The sequence below is a fragment of the Cetorhinus maximus genome, chromosome 12, assembly GCF_964194155.1.
Source record: "Cetorhinus maximus chromosome 12, sCetMax3.hap1.1, whole genome shotgun sequence".
In the NCBI taxonomy this organism is placed as follows: Eukaryota; Metazoa; Chordata; class Chondrichthyes; order Lamniformes; family Cetorhinidae; genus Cetorhinus; species Cetorhinus maximus.
The window spans coordinates 25,811,702-25,830,122 of NC_135890.1; the positions used below are offsets into that span (position 1 = coordinate 25,811,702).

General features: G+C 43.9%; 2 protein-coding genes across 7 annotated transcripts in view; one reads left to right on the top strand and one right to left on the bottom strand.

The window, feature by feature from the left end:
- Positions 1–8,889, bottom strand: part of LOC144687318 (kininogen-1-like) — a 52,635-nt gene extending 43,746 nt beyond the window's left edge. Inside the window, exon 1 of the mRNA XM_078553260.1 lies at positions 8,545–8,889. Coding sequence (XP_078409386.1) covers positions 8,545–8,757 — 213 coding nt within the window. The 5' untranslated portion in view covers positions 8,758–8,889. The remainder of the gene's footprint in view (positions 1–8,544) is intronic.
- The window catches only part of slc26a5 (solute carrier family 26 member 5), a 74,823-nt gene continuing 63,069 nt past the window's right edge, over positions 6,668–18,421 (top strand). For all 6 annotated transcript variants that reach the window (XR_013578111.1, XR_013578112.1, XM_078553229.1 and 3 more), the window contains exon 1: positions 6,668–7,838. The gene's annotated coding sequence lies outside the window, so the exon portion shown is untranslated. The remainder of the gene's footprint in view (positions 7,839–18,421) is intronic.

The window sequence follows — 18,421 nt, forward strand, 5'->3', positions numbered from 1 at the left end:
GAAAGAAAAATTCCAAGGGGATGACCCACCATCCGTAGTTAACTAAAAAAGTTAGATAGTATCAAACTTACAGAAAAAGCATATAATTGTTGAACGAAGAGTAGTAGGTCAGAAGATTGGAGAGAATATAAAAAATGGCAAAGAATGACTATAAGATTGATAAGGGAGGAAAAAGTAGAGCACAAGAAAAAGCTACCCAGAAATTTAAAGACAGATAGTAAGTTTCTATCGATACTTAAAAAAGAAGAGTTAACAAAGTGAGTGTTGGTTCTATAGAAAGTGAGTCTGGGGAATTAATAATGGAAAATAAGGAAATGGCAGATGACTTGAACAGGTATTTTGCTTCAGTCTTCATTATAGAGGATACAAGCAACATCCCAGAAATAGCTGTAAATCAGGAAATGGAAGGGAGGGAGGAACTCAAGAAAATTACAATCAGCAGGGAAATGGTGCTGAGCAAAATGTTGGAACTGTGGGCTGACAAGTCCTCGGGTCATGATGGACTTCATCCGAGGGTCTTAAAAGAAGTGGCTAGGGAGATAGTTGATGCATTGCTTTTAATTTTCCAAAATTCCCTAGTTTCAGGGAACGTTCCAATAGATTGGAAAATAGTGAATGTAACTCTTTTATTCAAAAAGGGGAGACAGAAAGCAGGAAACTACAAACAAGTTAGCTTAACATCTGTCATAGAAAATGTTAGAAGCTATTATTAAAAACGTTCTAGCAGGGCACTTGGAAAATGTCATGGTAATCAGGCAGAGCCAACATGGTTTTGTGAAAGGGAAAACATGTTTGACCAATTTATTAGAGTTCTTTGAAGAAGTGACCTATGCTCTGAATAGAGGGGAACCAGTGGATGTACTGTACTTAGATTTCCAGAAGGCATTTGATAAAGTGCCACATCAAAAGTTATTGCAAAAAGTAAAAGTTCATGGTGTAGGGGGTAACATATTGACATGGATAGAAGATTGGCTAGCTAATAGGAAACAGAGGGTAGACATATGAGGATCTTTTTCTGGTTGGCAAGATGTGACAAGTAGTGTGCCATAGGAATCAGTGCTGGGGCCTCAACTTTTTATAATTTATATAAATGACTTGGATGAAGAGCCCAAAGGTATAGTTGCTAAATTTGCTGATGATACAAAGGTATGTAGGAAAGTAAGATGTGAAGAGGACATATGGAGGCTACAAAGGGACGTATATAGGTTGAGAAAGTGGGCAAAGGTCTGGCAAATGGAGTATAATGTGGGAAGATGTAAAATTGTCCATTTTGGCAGGAAAAATAAAAACGAAGCATATTATCTAAATGGTAAGAGATTGCAGAATTCTGACATGCAGAGGGATCTAGGTGTCCTAGATATTGAATCACAAAAGGTTAGTATGCAGGTACAGCAAGTAATTAGGAAAGCTAATAGAATGATATTATTTATTATGAGGGGAATTGAATACAAAAGTAGGGAAGTTATGCTTCAATTATATAAGGCATTGATGAGACCACATGTGGAATACTGTGTACAATACTGGGCTCCTTATTTGAGGGAGGATGTAAATGCATTGGAAGCAGTTCAGAGAGTGTTTACTAGATTAACACCTGGAGTGGGAGGATTGTCTTGTAAGGAAAGGTTAGACAGGCTAGGCTTGTATCCACTGAAGTTTAGAAGAATAAGAGGTGACTTGATTGAAACATATAGATCCTGAGGGGTCTTGATAGGGTGGATGGGAAGAGGATGTTTCCTCTTGTGGGAGAATCTAGAACTAGGAGTCTCTGTTTAAAAATAAGAGGTTGTCCATTTAAGACAGAGATGAGGAGAATTTTTTTCTCTTTGATGTTCGTGAGCCTTTGGAACTCTCTTCCTCAAAAGATGATGGAAGCAGAGTCTTTGAATATTTTTATTGCAGAGCTAGATAGATTTGTGGTAAGCAAGGGGGTGAAAGGTTCTAGGGGGTAGGTGGGAATGTGAGGTTACAATCAGATCAGCCATGATCTTATTAAATGGCGGAGCAGTCTTGATGGGCCGAGTGGCTTACTCATGTTCCTAATTCGTACGTTTGTGTGACTGGCTCTTCAGTTTTCTCACCCTCGATTTGATGATATACCTGGTTTGTACTTGGAGACTGCTCCTGATGGTGGTTACCAAGGTAGGGTCCATCAAAGTGGTTGATTTGAACCAACCCCAATGCCCAGCCCATTAGAAACAAGGTTTGGGGGCAATTAAAATGGATTAGGAAGTTACCCACTCCAATCTCAGCCCATTTTGGCCGAGTGTAATTTTAAATTGCAAGTGACAAGGACACACATTGGATGTTGGCAGACTCGTTCTTGGAAATATGTGGTTCGGGCTCTAATAACGTCATCAAAACCTGACTACGATTTTTACCTGAGGCCTAAACCTGATTTCTCCAACAGGTCAAAGTTGACATCAGCTGTACTTAGGGCCAAGAAAGGCCCAGTAGGCTAAGTTTTTATAATTTCTTTGAAGTTTCCTTGTGGGCCAGGGGTAGCAGGAGTGTTCTTCCAAGACCCACAAGCAAACCTTGAACCTCCCTGTGTCAGGCTTCCTCCTCCTTTCCAGGATTGTAATTGCAATGCCAATCCCTTCTGATCTATTTTTCTTGTTGCAAGGATCATTCCTACCAGTCCCCAACAGCGGGCTCTGAGCCACCCAATTTTGACTGGGTAGCCATTTCATGCCACCTTCATGGCCATTTTGTTTGAGACGTTGGCAAGTGGCATGTCGATTTTATTTCATTTAACAGGTTTAAAGTAAAAAAAGTAGGAATGATATATGGAGTCAATATGTCTGCAGCAATGTACAACTTGTTCAACGCCAAAAGCAGTGAGTTAGTTATTCTGCCTTTCTGTTTCTGGCAGGCTGCCTGATTTTTCAGTGAGTTACCCAGTGAGTGGTTCAGCCATAGAGATGAGAAAGGTCCCAGAGTCGAATCCCAATTTATGCTGAATTAGTTAATCTCAGTTGAGTGTCAGTAGAGACAATACAACTGATCTTGGCACCCACCTTCCCAAAAAAAAAATTCCATTGCCTAGCTTGTGCTTTACAGCATTCCCCAAAAAAGATGTTCATTGTCCTGTGTAATTTGTATGTGTAGCATTTCATCACTCTTAATTCTTCTGAAGAAAGAACACATTTTACAACAGCCTGTTTTATTTTGATTCTCAGTTATGTGGGCATCACTCTCAAGGTTGGTATTTATTGCATTCTTACTTCCCCAGCTGTTATATACAATTGAGTGGCTTACTAGGTCATTTTAGAGGACAGTTAGGCTACATATAAGCTAGATAGCAGATTTACTTTGCAAAAGTATACTACTGAACCAGTTAGAATTTGGAAACAATCTGATAGTTTCATGGTAATTTTTAGTGATACCAGATTTGTTAAACTGAATGTAGAATTCTCAAGCTACCATAAGCTTTGAACTCAGACTCTCTGGATTATTGGGCTGGCTCTTACTCTCCCTTGCTGGCAGGTTTGAAGAAGTAAAATGCAACCTACCGCCTGACTGAAATTTTACTGGGGGCAGGGGAGGTTTTGGGCAGCCGTCCCACCTGCGGGCCTATTGAAAATGGCCAAATAAGGGCCTCGTCCTGCCGCCGCCAGTACTTTACCGACAGCAACCAGAGGTTCACACCATGTGGGAAGCAGAGCAGATTCAGCCGCACAGGCTGATGTTGGGCAAAAAGTGGGGGGAGCAAGGCATCCCCCCAAAGGCCATCCTTCCCCTTTAATCCTCTGCTTTGGCCCATTGAACCTGCCCCCTTGACCTCCAACCCCCCTACCCCTGCCAAGATAGCCGACTCCAGGCTTTTCGGTGTAGTGGGACTGCCAGTAATCCCAGCAGTGGCCACCACTCCCAGTTGGCGCTACCGGGACTACAAAATTGCTGCCCAATCCATTTGGCCAGCAGCTCTCTAAGCCGGGACTTCCTCCTTAGATGGGGTGGAAATCTCACCAGCATTAAACTGCTGCAGAGCAGCTGGTGGGATTGTGATTGGGCTCTCCCCGGCCCTGAATTTTTAGCTTGGGAGTGGTGGAGACCATGGCACTCCATAAAATTCAGCCCATTAGTCCAGGTCTCTGGATTACTAGTACCTACAGCTCTTACAGTGACTTATAAAATGGAAGAAAACATTAACCAGGCAGTCCAAGAAATAACGTTACTTCAGTTATCTTCTTCAGTGGAATTCAAAAAAACTTGTTTAATGGCAATTTGAACAAAGAATTATTTTGATCTCTGTATGTTGCAACATCATAAATAACTTGCCTTTGAATACATTTATGATGGCACTACCCATAGCTAGTGCAATTCTTCCCCTCCAGCTTTTGAAATCAGGCCTAGAAAGATCATGTACAAATTTGCCCAAAGGGTGCAAAACAAATATTGCAATTTTTTTTTACATTTCCTTCTTATTTTAATTATAGGAATTAAATTAATTTAAAATGAGATACCAGCATTAACCTTTAATAGCTCAGTTCTCTATTGTTATTAGTGGAAGAAGTCATGTGTTTTAGTTCAGGTTGGCTGATTCACTGACTTATGTGCATGATGTGCGTTGACCTTGATTTTTGGGCGTGGGCCCCGTTAAATTTGCAACATGCCCACACCTGTTAGAAATGAGATAAGCAGCACATAAAATTCATTCACACCTCATTTCCCTGAATGTAGCATAGTCATGATTGGCTGCCATGCAGCCACAAACTCCATTGCATTGCCAGTGTCCTCTGCGCACCGTAGTGGACTGAGTAACATTTCTGAAGAAAGCACGTGCTCCAGGCATTTTTCCCTTTTTAAAGGCACAGTCCCTATAGAATGAAAGGGCCATTGCAGGCTGGTGGAAAATAGATAGCACACCAGGGGTAGGAAAGAGCTCTCCTCTTCAGTGTTGCCATCGTGGACGCACTATAGAGAGTAGTGAAGGCCAGAAAGGAGGCCATGTTTCCACTGGAAGGAAAGGAAGCACTCGAAATTAAGCTTCTACAGGGAATGGTAGCATGTTGCATGGTGCTCAATGCCCAGAGTGTGGCTCTTAGAACCTGTCAGTAGTGATAGAAAAAATTTAATTACCTTGCTCGGTGGTCAAGGTGAGTGAATGTATCTGCATATCACATCTTGCACCCATCACTCACACTGCTCAATGCACCACACCACCCATCTTTCACCCAGCAATATTGCCTGACACTCAGGGCTCATCCTTAACATCTTTACACTACACCTCACCCACACTCACCTTCCAATCATGACATCCACACACACCTCTACACAATTCCGCAAACGAATACCTATTCAGCTATGTAGGCAGATCACCCAACCACATTGATATACAATCACTATTATTCTGCCCTCTGTCTTGCAACAAAAGGACCAGCACAGGTCCACCACATACCCATCCCGTCAGTGCCTTTGAGGAGATGGTCAGTAAGATAATGGGCACCTCATGTTGCTGAGGCCATCCAGGATAATGCGAAAGTTCCAGAATTATGCACCTTCTCCATTCAGTGTTCATCCTGAAAGATGTCATGAAATGGAAACTGCCAATACAGTGACTATAATCCTTCTGCCGCCCCCACCCCCAGCCCCACTTTTGTCATCCTTAGCCTCCCCTTATGCTTTTGTGCTTTCAGATAATCAAGAACTATTGGCTGCTCAGAAACGGTAGCGTCGGGTAGAAGGGCAGGAAGAAGAAGCACCATCACTTGACCCATACACTTGTAGCCACCAACTCAGGGACTGGCATTGCATTTCCCTTTGAGATTAGTTTGGATCAGCACGTGGTGAGTTACTGGGCACAAGTGGGCTGCAGCTAGAACAGGAGGATAGGTCAGTTCATGTGCGAACTCCCTGGAGGCCAAGCTCGCGGATGAGTTCTGTTGCAGGGGACTTAAATGAGGACCTCGTCACGGCAGACTATAGGAAAGTATTGATTAACAAGAACATTAAGATCCTTAGTGCACTGGCAGACCTGCCAGGTAGCCTCCAGTCATTGGTTAGGAACATGGAGAAGTCCAGCTCCACATGGCACATGGCATTTGGAGCCCATCCTTTCCACAATGGAAGTGGCGAGCAACTCCATAACAGCACTGCCAGTCCAAATCACGAAGGAGCATCTGATGTCGAGTTCAGTGACTCAACCACTGCAGCACAGGAGAAATCTTGCTGATATCAGCGCTGCAGTGGAAGCTTAGAAGGAGGTCATGAGATCCATGGCTGCTGGCACTCAGGCTCAGAGTGCTGCCATTGTGGGTGTGGATCTCAATGCTCGACGGCGCATGTAGGCTCCCACAGCAGTCAGGCAATCTCTGTCGATTACGAGGATTGCTGAGATGCTGCCCCATTGGAGTGACAGTGGCACCGTGGAGCACGCTCAGGGTTACAGCATTCCTGCTCCCACCTCTGCCGGTCCTTACTATTGCTTCTCAGCTAGCCAACACGGACAACCAAGGTGCTGCATTCCAAAGGTGGACCTTCAGGGCCCAGAGCTGCTTGAGGGCAGTTACCAGGGCTATCTACAATCTCCCCCAGCGAAAGACAGCAGCCTTCCACCAGCTCTGTTGCAGCCACTGGGGTAATACTGCATAGGAGTACTAGCCCAGGCAAGGGTACCAGCAAGACAGGCACAAGGGGATGCACAAGATAATTTTTTTTTGTATTATTGTCATATTGCTGGATAAATGTGTTGAGTGAAGGTTTTACTGTTGGCCTTTATTGAATGATGTTGACCAAGGGGATTTTGTGATGGGGAGTTTGAAATGGATGCACTCTAAGGGAATTGAAGGTCCATGTTGTGGCTGAGGAAATCATTAAATCATTTCAACTGAGGTGAAGCCTCATCTTTGCTCCCTCTCACTCCATCTAGTTGCACATGGTGGAGGTGGTGTCCTTTCTTCTTCCATTTCCACCTCTTCTTCCTCCTGCTCCTTCTCCCATTGGATCCCAGGAGAAAATTGCTGGGCTGTCAGAATGGCTAGGTTGTGGAGGATGCAGCACACCACCATAAACATGGAGGCCTTCTTTGTGCATGTGCTGCAGAGATTCTCCCCAGCGATCTAATCAGAGAAAACTTTAGGAGATTGATAGTTTGCTTCTCTTGTTGTGGGTGACTCCATGAATTTAATTGAAGGCCCTCTGACTCACGCGGTGATATGGCAGGAAGCGGGGGCAGAAGGTGGGTCATGAACCATGCGTGGAGGGGGTAGCCCTTGTTGCTGAGCAGCCATCCTGTTGTCTATTTTGGAGACCCAAAGATGTTGGATATATCTGACTGATGTTGGATGAAAGCATTATAGTTGCTGCCAGGATAGTGGACATTCACAGAGGTGACTTTCTTGGTGCGGCTGCACACCAACTACAAACTGACAGAGTGGTAGTCCTTGAGGTTGCAGTATCGCTCCGTATTGACCTGGGAGACCTGCCGGGTTATGTACATGTAGTTGATAGTGCCCTGCACCTTCAGGAAGCCCACTATCCTGATGAATCCACTTGCCCTTTCACTTTGATCTTCCCTCCTCGGGGAGAAGAAGATGAAGTTACCACTACTTGCGTACATTGCCCCCTGTCACCTCTCTGATGCTTCTGTGCACAGTGAACTGTGACACGCCACTGATGTCACCTGCTCCTTCCCGGAAGGAAACGGTTGAGTAGAAACAAAGGGCGACGGAGATCTTCCAAGTCACTGGAAAGGCTGGTCTCTCGTGGTTTGAAGCTCCAGGTCACTATGAAGGAGGAGCTGCAACTCTGTCTCTACTCCCTTAGCGATGCAATTGAGGCACCGCCCCTGGCTCATCCCAAACGTGCGACTAGTGTTCTCGGATGACCCTTTCCGGGTAAGGCCTTCTAAGGACAGCCTTCCTTCTCTTCCCTCTTGCGGAGGTTCCCTCTCTGCCTCCTCCTTTGCATGTCCTTCTCATTTTGCACAGCAAGTGACACTGTAACTACTGCTCCCACACCTATACAAGGCAATGTTATATCTCACCTTTATCTGGTCAGCAGAAACCTCCAAACTCCTCCAGCAAGTCACCAGCGTGTTTCCACCCGTTGATGCCAGTGCGGTTACGATCACGCACATTCAGGACTTTCAGGCGCTGGGTTACGCCACTCCAGTTAGGACGCGCGGATGGCTAGAAGTAGCACTATGAGAACGATTCTGGCGACCAGTGCAGTTTAGTATAACAGACAGGATGGGTTTCACAGTGGGAAAAGCAGGTTGCTGTTCGAAGAACATTATTCAACCTAATCCAGTAAATTGAATCAAAGATTGCCACTCATCAGGCATTCCATTCAAGTTTAAATTGTTGCTAATTTAATATATCTAAATGTATAATATGGACACGATATGTAAACAACAAAGAAAAGACATTGCTTTGTTCTGCATATCCCAAAATTTAAAGACTATTTACACTCTTCAGTTACCAGTCAGTCTGTCAAATATCCATTAATATAGTTCAAAAATGTTAAACAGTAATTGTTAGTTTCATGGGTAATTGCTAATTACATGAACAACCATTCGTTACATGGGTAATTATTACTTACCTTATACTTGGCACTTTGAAGATGCTTCTGTTTGAAAAGGTTAGGATTGTCAGACTTTCTGTTGTAAGCATTCACGGCATAATCTACAGCCAGATTTGCCTCCCGATCTGATACTGGAACCCGGGTAAACACTTGGGCAGACTTAACGGAAACCATGGCAGAAAGCATGAGACAAAAACAAAACAAGACATATACAAAAACTCCACGCGCCATTCCCAAGGATGAATTGTATTTTGTAGAAATGGATTACAAAATAATTAAAATAAGTCTTCAATTTAGTACACTTGGCTCTGGGTAGATCCCTAAACTGCGTTTCCTGTGGGATTTTTGCACATGGGTTTGGCTAAATACCAAAAGGGTTTGTTGAGTTCGCATGTTCTTTGGTAAGTAAACTGACGTCCTGATATTAGGTCAAGAGTCTCGGCCCTGTGTTTACTCGAACAATACCAGAGCATTTTGATAAAGGATCAAGTTGAAAGACGAGGGCTAGCTTTGCAGGATTTGGTAAAATTCATAGCCTTCAGCTGAAGTTGCCCTGCTTTTTCAAAAAAATGAAAAAATTTTAGTCGGGCTGTCAAACAATTAATCTCAATTAAAAATTTTACTCCGTTAATCTTTTAAATTGCATATTTCATTCATAAAGGGGTCAGATTAAATGGTTCGAGCAGAAAAATAAATAAAACTTTTTGAGAAGAAAATAGTGACAAGGGTGTTTGTACCGAATGGTATTCAAAGAAAGCATCGAGATCCTTACCCAGAATTAGAGGTAGAATTGCTAATTTCGGATTGTCGGGGTGGGGAGAGGTGAAATCAGTGGGAAAGCCGGGGTTTCTCTTTGCTGCAGGGAAGGGATATCTGAAATGTGCTGGGAGATTGCGATTCTCGATTAACCTGCACCCGTTCCTTCTGATTTTATTATTCGTTCATGGGATGCCAGCCTCGCTGGCTAGGCCAGCATTTATTGCCGATCCCTAATTGCCCTTGTTCAGAGGACATTTCGTTGTTCAGGTGGTCGGCAGGTCTGGAGTCGCATGTAGGATGGCAGATTTCCTTCTTTAAAGGACATTAGTGTGTTTTCATGACAATTGGTCATGGTTTCATGATCCATATTTTTATTGAATTAAAATTTCACCATCTGCCCTGGTGGCATTTGAACCTGAGTCCCCAAAGCATTACCCTGGGTCTCTGGAATACTAGTCTAGCGACAATACCACTATGCCAGCACCTCCCCAAGGGTGCTCAGTTACACGATAGCTGTGTGCGACTCATGCTAAATGAGCTGGACTGCATGCCTCAGAACATGGCTCAAGCTCATGCAAGGTTAGCACCACTTAAAGCAAGAGACCCTCTAGACAGACATTGTGAAGGTAAGGTGACCAGAGAGCCATTATGGTTGATGCAAGCAGTGTAGTCCCAAGAGCCTGGATGTTGTGCGCATCAGTTTAATTATCTCACACAAGTGATCAAGGTCAGCAAATTCATCTTCAAATGCCATATCCATACAACTGAACCACTAGCCTCAGACACAGTCCAATTTACCACAGCCCCATCATTTACATATCAACCCTATCAATCACAACTCATACCTCATGTTTGTAGCTTTGCCTCACCTTCACATACTTATGCAGCAGACCATGATGTATCATGGCATGCACTTTGCAGAGTACTGCAGGGCTTCTCCAGGCAGCGGAAATATTGTTTAAGCACCCAAGTGGTTTGCCCGATCACATTTAATGTGGCAGCATTCTTTTGTTATATGCATTTTGCCTACATGTGCGTGGGTCATGAACCAAAGTCTTGAGCAAGGTGGTCAGCAGATAATCCTTGTTGCCCAGTTGCCAGTCTCTAGATTGTCATGGTGCCTCAAATGTAGATGGTCCAGCAGACTGCTGCAGAATGAAGACATTTATGACTGGTACCAGGATACCAGGCATGGACCTGTATGATGCTCTGAGTATGGTTGCATACCAGCTGGACATTGAGGGAGTGGAATCTCTTCCATAATTTAGATGTGGCAGCCAAAAACGCACCCTGCATTTGGCACCCTATTCCCGTCAATGGCACCCTGCATCATGGAGAAGTCTGCAATCCTGACAAAGATGAGTGCTTGCTCCCTCTATGAATCTCTGGGAAGGGAAAATGAAATTTATTCAGTTCTCTTTGTGTACAGAACCTCAGTGATATCCCTGTCACAACACTTCACGGCAAACAGGGAGATATTGCAAATATCGCTTGCTCCACTTTGGAAAGAAACTGATGCAAAGAAGTTCAAGGCCATGGCCACCTTAACAGCTACTGGCAATGCCATCCTCGCTCTGTCCAAGGCTGCAGTTCTGGCTGGAACAAGTGGTAGATTCCAGAGCATCTCCTTGGTGAAGCAAAGATATCTGATGCACTGTTCCTCATTAAGGTTATGGTTGGAGAATTGCTCCATGAAGACCTGGTTGGATGTGGGCTTCTGCTCAGGGTCCTACTCGCCCTCCTGTTCCTCCCTTTTAGCATCTACACTGCCTATATTTGTAGCATCAACAAATCTGTATATGTGACTTTCTGGTCCATCAAAGTCATCAAAAAATACAGTGAATAGTTGAGGCCCCAACACAAATCCTTGCAGGATACCACTAGTCACATCCTGCCAATTAGTCTACCTGCCCATTAACCCCACTGTCTGTCTGTTGGTACTCAGTCAATTTCCTAACCAGGTCAATAATTTACCCTCAATTCCATGAACTTGAGCTTTAACTAACAGTCTCTTGTGAAGGACTTTATCAAATGCCTTCCAGAAGTTGTATAAATAACATGCGTAGACAATCCCCTGTCCAATACTTCATTCATTCTTTAATACAAACATACAAATTAGGAGCAGGAGTAGGCCACTCGCCACCTTGAGCCTGCTCCGCCATTCAATAAGATCTGAATGTAACCTCAACCCCACATTCCTGCCTATCCCCGATAATCTTTCACTCTTTACAAATCTATGTTGGGGCTCTAATCAGCTGAAAATTTCCAAGCTGTTCAATTGCCCTAACCTTAATTATATACTCTAGCGATTTCCTGACAGCAGAACTTTGTTCTTCTCTCAAAGGAATTTCTATTTGTCTCTATTAACCTCTGTTCACCTTCATTCCTATCTGTTTCATTTTTGATCATGTATCTCATAAAGTTTGATTTTCACAGATAAGACCTTAAATCAAAGCAATCTGTCCCTCTCAGTTGAAAGTGAAAGATTTTATCCCTCAACATACATCACTAAAAAAAATGATCTCATCATTTATCTTATTGCTGTTTGTTGGAGCTTGCTGCATGTAAATTGGCTGCTGTATTTCCTACATCCCAACAGTGACTGCACTTCAAAAAGTACTTCATTGGTTATAAAGCAGTTTGGGGCATCCTGTAGTTGTGAAAAAGACTGTATCAATGCCAGACTTTCATCATTGTCCTAAGCAAATGTCTTTGGCTCCAATTCAACTTAGTCTGAACATGCAGTATTTAAATTAGTAGCTCCCTCCATTCAGGTGGGGGGAGTGGGTTGTGGTGTTATTATGGGAACATTGGATCTTGCCCAGTGCCATCCCTCAATGTGCACCGGTATATCACCACCCTTCTAATTTAGGCCCGTCCAGGCGCAATGAAGGATTCGCGCAGGCGCAGAACACGGCGGGAATTGGTGGCTCTTAAATGCCAAGATGATGAAATGGGGGCGAGGCCATGTACGTCACCGATTGCCGTTCTGAACCAATCGGATTTGGAGAGGAGAAGGCTCGCGCCGGAGCGTGATTGTCGCCTGGAAGATGGAGGAGGTGAGGTGACTGGCTGTTACGGCAGCGGCAGGCAGTGAGCAGTAACTCGGGTGACAGGGGGGGGAGACTGGAAGGGTGAGTTGGGTTGTGGAGGCGCTCTCATGTCCCGCAGCCCTTGGGCAGTAAGTGATGCCTCACATTCCGTCCCCAGTCGGAATTGGTTTCACATCCCTCTCAAATTGCTGTGTTCGGGTTCACTGCCAGCAGATTCTTCATCCTAATTGCTGTCGCTTTTATTAATTGTAGAGGTTAGGGATTGAAGGACATGGCACAGCAAAGATAACAGCCTAGACAGCTATCAGGGAGATAATAGAAACTCCGGTGCTGGATAAAGGAAACAGGCTGAATAAAAGAGAACATCGGGTATGGCATTTTAAAAGCCCTGTAAATGTCTCCCGCTTGCCCAGATGCGGTTATGAATATTGTTCAGTGAGGATTTGCGATAACGCAATTTCTGTAGTACGCAGGGAGTTTAACGCTGACCAAGTACTGTTCTACGATTAGTTGTTTGGAAATCACGTTATGTATATTTAAATACCTCGTACTTTGTCAGGATACATATTTTTATCTTGTGTATTTTTGATGAATTCAGCTCCTAGCTTAGATGAGGGGCGGAAAGTTTGCTCACTTTTGAACCCCTGGTGAGAGCAAAAAACAGTTTCGAGGGCAGATGCAGAAGGAAGCCTCTACTTTTGAGGGACTGGTGGTAGGTAGGAGAGGCGGGGGGCGGGTTGAGTTTGTTTGTTTGTTAGTTGAGCAAACCCATGCAACATGCAACAAAATCACTGAAGGGGAGACTAAATCCCTACAGAACCCGAATTAAAATACTGATAACTACTGCTGAATGATCACAATTATCATTTTAATGGAAACAGCAAGTAAACTATTGTAATAACAGTAACTACTGTAATAACAGATTGGGAATGGTGTTGAAAAGGACACTTAGTTTTTCTGTTCGATCTTGAGAGTGCTTTGCTAAGTACTGTACCCTTGACAACTTGCAGTATGACCTGGCTGCTATCTGCATTTGAACAGCGCGACAGTTTGTGATTAACAATATAGAATCATTTATTTTAACTGAATTGATATTTGTTTATTAAAAGCAAGGAAAATCGAGTGCACTAAAGAAAGTGGAAATGTCCACTTCAGACCTGCTGAGTTTTTCCAGCTATTTTTGGAAATGTCCACTTACTGTGTCATAAAGCCACTTGAAAAATGACACTGGAAAGCAGTCATGTGATTCAAGAGAAATTGGTCATCACAAGCATGTGATGTGAGCTGCCAAGAAGAGGAAATGCAATGTGAGGTAAAGCATCAGCTAGTAGGGGTGTGGAGTGCAACAGTGGACCCGTTGTACTAGATAATAAACTGTGGTGATGTATCTTTCCTGTTTTTCTAAAGTACTTTTTTTTGAACTATCAGACAAGGTGCTAACCTAATGGGAAAGGAAATTGTTACAAAACAACCACTAGAATACATATTAATTAAGCAGATAATAAGAGAGACAGATCTTTTCAATTGGCTGAGTGAAACTAAGCCTCCCTTTTGAAAGTGGTGTAGAGCAGATAATGCCTATCTGGATTAGAAGATAGTATTATCAATGAATGGGGCAGGAGAAATGTGTGAAACTAACTGAAATCAATGAAAAAGTGACTTTGGACTGAACTGGTACTTGTAAACTGCCTGATGCCACTAGCAACTGGATCGCCGTAGGGAATTTACATTCTAATTCAGAGAACAAAAAGCAGAATGTTGCACATTCTGGAAATTTTAAATAAACTTGGAAAATGCTGGAAACGCTTAGCTGGTCAGGCAGCATCTGTGGAGAGAGGAAGGTAGAGTTGATTAAAACCTTTCAGAAGAGCTGGTTTATGTGTAATCTAGGGAGTTCCCAATGTCATTGACAGATTGATTACTGAATAAGAGATATAATCTGGATCTAAATAGGTAACCAAGCACTGATTATGACATTTATGCTCACCAAGTAGATAAACTTTGCATTTTTTTTGCAGCTAAATAAGTAAATGTTTGATGAGGTGTGAATTTTGGTCTTCTGTCTGAAATAGGATTACAGCTAAAAGCTGGACTCTCAGGATCTCTTTTAAATTTAACCATTTTGCACCCTTGTGTTGGTGTTTTATGTATGGCTGACATAGATTCCTTCTACGCCAAGATACATTTAAAACTATTTCTAATTACATTTCTTCATAGCAGTTTTGACTTAAATTTAAGCAGAATAAAAATCCATGATTGGAGCCCTCTGTGCTTCTCCACCAGTGTAAGAATTTATTTTTCCTTTATTCTTTCATGGGATGCGGGCGTTGCTGGCAAGGCCAGCATTTGTTGCCCATCCCTATTGCCTTTGAACTGAACGGCTTCCTGGGCCATTTCAGAGGACACTTAGTCACCACATTGCTGTGGGTCTGGAGTCATATATAGGCCAGACCGAGTAAGGATGGTAGATTTCTTTCCCTAAAGGACATTAGTGAACCAGATGTGTTTTTACAACAATTGATGATAGTTGTTATGGTCACCATTACTGGGACTAGCTTTATATTCCAGATTTATTAATTGAATTTAAATTCCACTAGCTGCCATGGTGGGATATGAACGCACGGACAGGAAGAGTTGACGGAGAAAGGATTTCCACCAATCACAGCAGTCCAGCTGCCATTTAATGCTCTAAGGAGGATTATTTGGCTGTAGATGGTCTTCCACCCCTCAGGCAGTAATCCTACCTCAGCTGACGACCACTCTGATTGGGGGCAGCTCTGTAGTCCCAGCAGCTCTGTGGCAACAGTGGCTAGGACTTAGAATCGGAGGACTGCTTCTAGTCCAAGTCCTGGAGTCCAGGTTTGGGGAGAGGGGGGTTGGGTTGGGTAGGAGGGGTGGGGTTTTTGATGGAAAGGCTGGAGGCAGAGGGAAGGAGCACCTCCAGGAGGCAGACTGGGGAGAGGGGGGTTGCCCAATTTCGAAAAGGGATGCCCTTTATGGAGGTTCCCCATCCAGCTCCCTATTCTTGCCCAAGACCTGAGCAGGATGACCTGCTAGGCACTCTGCCACCCAGAACTACTTCCACCAGCCTCAAAAATTGAGGCCAGATGGGAAATGCTCCTTCAATAAGGAGCTCATTTGGGGTGACAAGTCCACCCCTCCTGCTGCAAATCTGCAGGTGGTGGATAGTAAAATTCTGCCCCTGTGCCCAGGGCATTAACCTAGGCCTCTGATTTACTTGTCCAATGGCATTACCACTATGCCGCTGTCTCCTCCACAAAAAAAACTTGCGTGCGGATCTTTCTAGTTAGGGTTACTAATTTATGGGTCCTTGACTGATATTTCAAAAGGTATTGTTTGTATATTTTTATAGTATGAGAAGTCACCTTGTTGCAAATGATAAAGCACATTTGTTTGCTCTCAATTTCATTTTTTTAATTCATTCATGGAATATGGGTGTTGCTGGCTAGGCCAGAATTTTTTGCCCACCCTTAATTGCGCTTGAGAAGGTGGTGGTGAGCTGCAGCCTTGAACTGCTGCAGTCCACGTGGTGTAGGTACACCCACAGTGCTGTTAGAGAGGGAGTTCCAGGATTTTGACCCAGCGACAATGAAGGAATAGCGATATACTTCCAAGTCAGGATGGTGAGTGGCTTGGAGGGGATCTTCCAGGTGGTGGCCTTCCCATGTGTCTGCTGCCCTTGTCCTTCTACATGGTAGCAATAATGGGTTTGGAAGGTGCTGTTAAGGAGCTTTCGTGAGTTCCTGCAGTGTATCTTGTAGATGGTACACAGTGCTGCCACTGTGCGTCAGTGGTGAAGTGAGTGAATGTTTGTGGATGGTGTGCCAATCAAGCGGCCTGCTTTTTCCTGGATGGTATCAAGTTTCTCGAGTGTTGTTGGAGCTGCACTCATCCAAGCAAGTGTTTTGCATTTGTTTTGCCAGCTGTTTACTGGCTTCCTTGTAATCTGCTGGAAAAAAGCTTTGCTTTAATGTCAATTTTTATTACTTCATTTGCTCTGATGATTTTACTGCACTCCTGTGCACCTACAGAATGTTGAAAAGCAAATTTGCCAATTGATTTGCAAGGCAGCAAGGGTTCTACTATTATCGCCCAAGCGCTAGCTGGCAATCATTCGTTTCATATGTAATATCAAAAGTCTTGCATTTAGGATGCACTTCCCGTTTGTACTTTCCACAATAGGGTCCTTCCCCATTTGCGTCTTGTTGATTTGCTCGACATAGATATTGAAGTAGACTTATTAAAGCCCCTCATAATTTTGAAGACCTATGTCAAATCTGCTTTTCACCTTGTTTGTTTTTTTGTGTCCCACCTCCCCCTCTTCCACACCCACCACCTCTCCCCCTCCTTCACCGCCCCCCGCACCCAAACTCCCTCCTTCGCCATGGAAGCCCTAGTCCATCTCTATACATTCCTTCTGATCTTGTTACATTAAACTTAATTTGACATTTATCTGCTAAACTAAAAATGTATCTCTGTCCTGCAGTTTTTGCTTGCAATTAATCATGATTCCTACTTTTGTGTTGAATGCATATTTTAATGCATTCTATACCCAGGTTTTCAGATCATCTCTTTGATAGATGAATACAGTAAGTCTCCATTTTACATTGTTTAGCTTTAACATTGGTCATTTAATAGCGCCTGTATTCTCATTTAGTGTTGAGTTTTGTTTCAAAGTTGTTTCACGCTGGTCTGACATAGGGCCACATGACCCTATTGGTGCCATTTTGGAGCAGCCTCTTCTGCTCCATGATCCTTTCCCTTGCTGAACCTCTGGCTCATGAGCTCTCCTGCTTCCTGACCCTCCCTCTTGTTGCTAACCCTACAGCTGGCGGCCTTACCCACTCCCTAACCAACCTTCTCGCTGTTCCTTCCTTTCGCGGAATCTCCCATTCCCTGACTTTCCTGCTCGCCATTTCCCTCCCCTGAACCATTGCTGTGAGCAAGGGCTCTGGGGATGAGTGGCGTGAGGCAGGAGGATGGGGATGAGTGGCGTGAGGCAGGAGGAGCAGCTTGACTTCCTGCAAGTTGAAGCTGCTCCTCCTGCCTTTCTCCACTCATATCCAGAGCCCTCATTCACAGCAAAGGTTTAGGAGAGGGTAGTAAGGAGGGGGAAGAAAGGATTGGCAAGAGGGTGCGTCAGGGAGCGTGAAAGGCCGTGAGCCTGGGAGGGTTGGCGGTGAGAAGGGGGGACGGGAGCGGGCAGTGTGGTGAGTGGGAGGTGTGGCAAGCAGGGTCGGCAGTTTTCAGCAGGTAAGTAGAAACATACCATTTTTCTTATTTTTATATTTTAAGTTATTTCATTTGCCAACCTAGGAATCTGGCAATGTAAAGAAAGTATTCCAATTTATAGGATATAATGTTTGTTTTCTGATGAGAGAGGTTCTTAGGACCTAACTACAGGTTTTACATTGGTTTCACTTGAAGTTGCATTTTTCAAGAACACAACTACAATTTTGTGAGGGTTTATTGTAGTATCAAGACTACTCCTGAGGGACATTCCTGTTTACATTTCTCCAATCTGAAAAGCATCAGTTAACTGTTTTCAGTTCTCTAACCAGCTCCCTATCCAGCTCCCTATCCATGATTCCATACTCCTTTTGATACTGTATTTAGTTTGCTTTAATTTCAACAGCAGGTCTCCTATGTGGCACCTTGTTAAATACCTCCCTTGTCCCATCCTTTAATGGTTAATCATGAGTAATTCTGTGGCAAGTGCGGCATTGCCCGATCTGAGTAGTAGCTCCAGGCAAAAAAAATTGCATTACCTTCAGGAAGGATGACTAGAGGAAATGTCTTGATTGTGGGAGCTTGGCACCTCTCGGCTGTGGGGATGAGGGGGAATGGTGTGCCTGTAGGAGAAACAAGCTCCGGTTCCTGCTTCTGATTGCCTGCTGTAAAGTGCATATATGTGGATGTTGGTTGGTGTTGATGGACTGCTCGCCATTCCCTGCTTGTTTAATAGCAGCAGGCACCTCAATCCCTGAGAAGTACCACTGCAAGATTCTCCAAATTTGGTGACAAGAAAGGTAGTCCAACAGCAGCTTTCTCTCCCAAGCCAA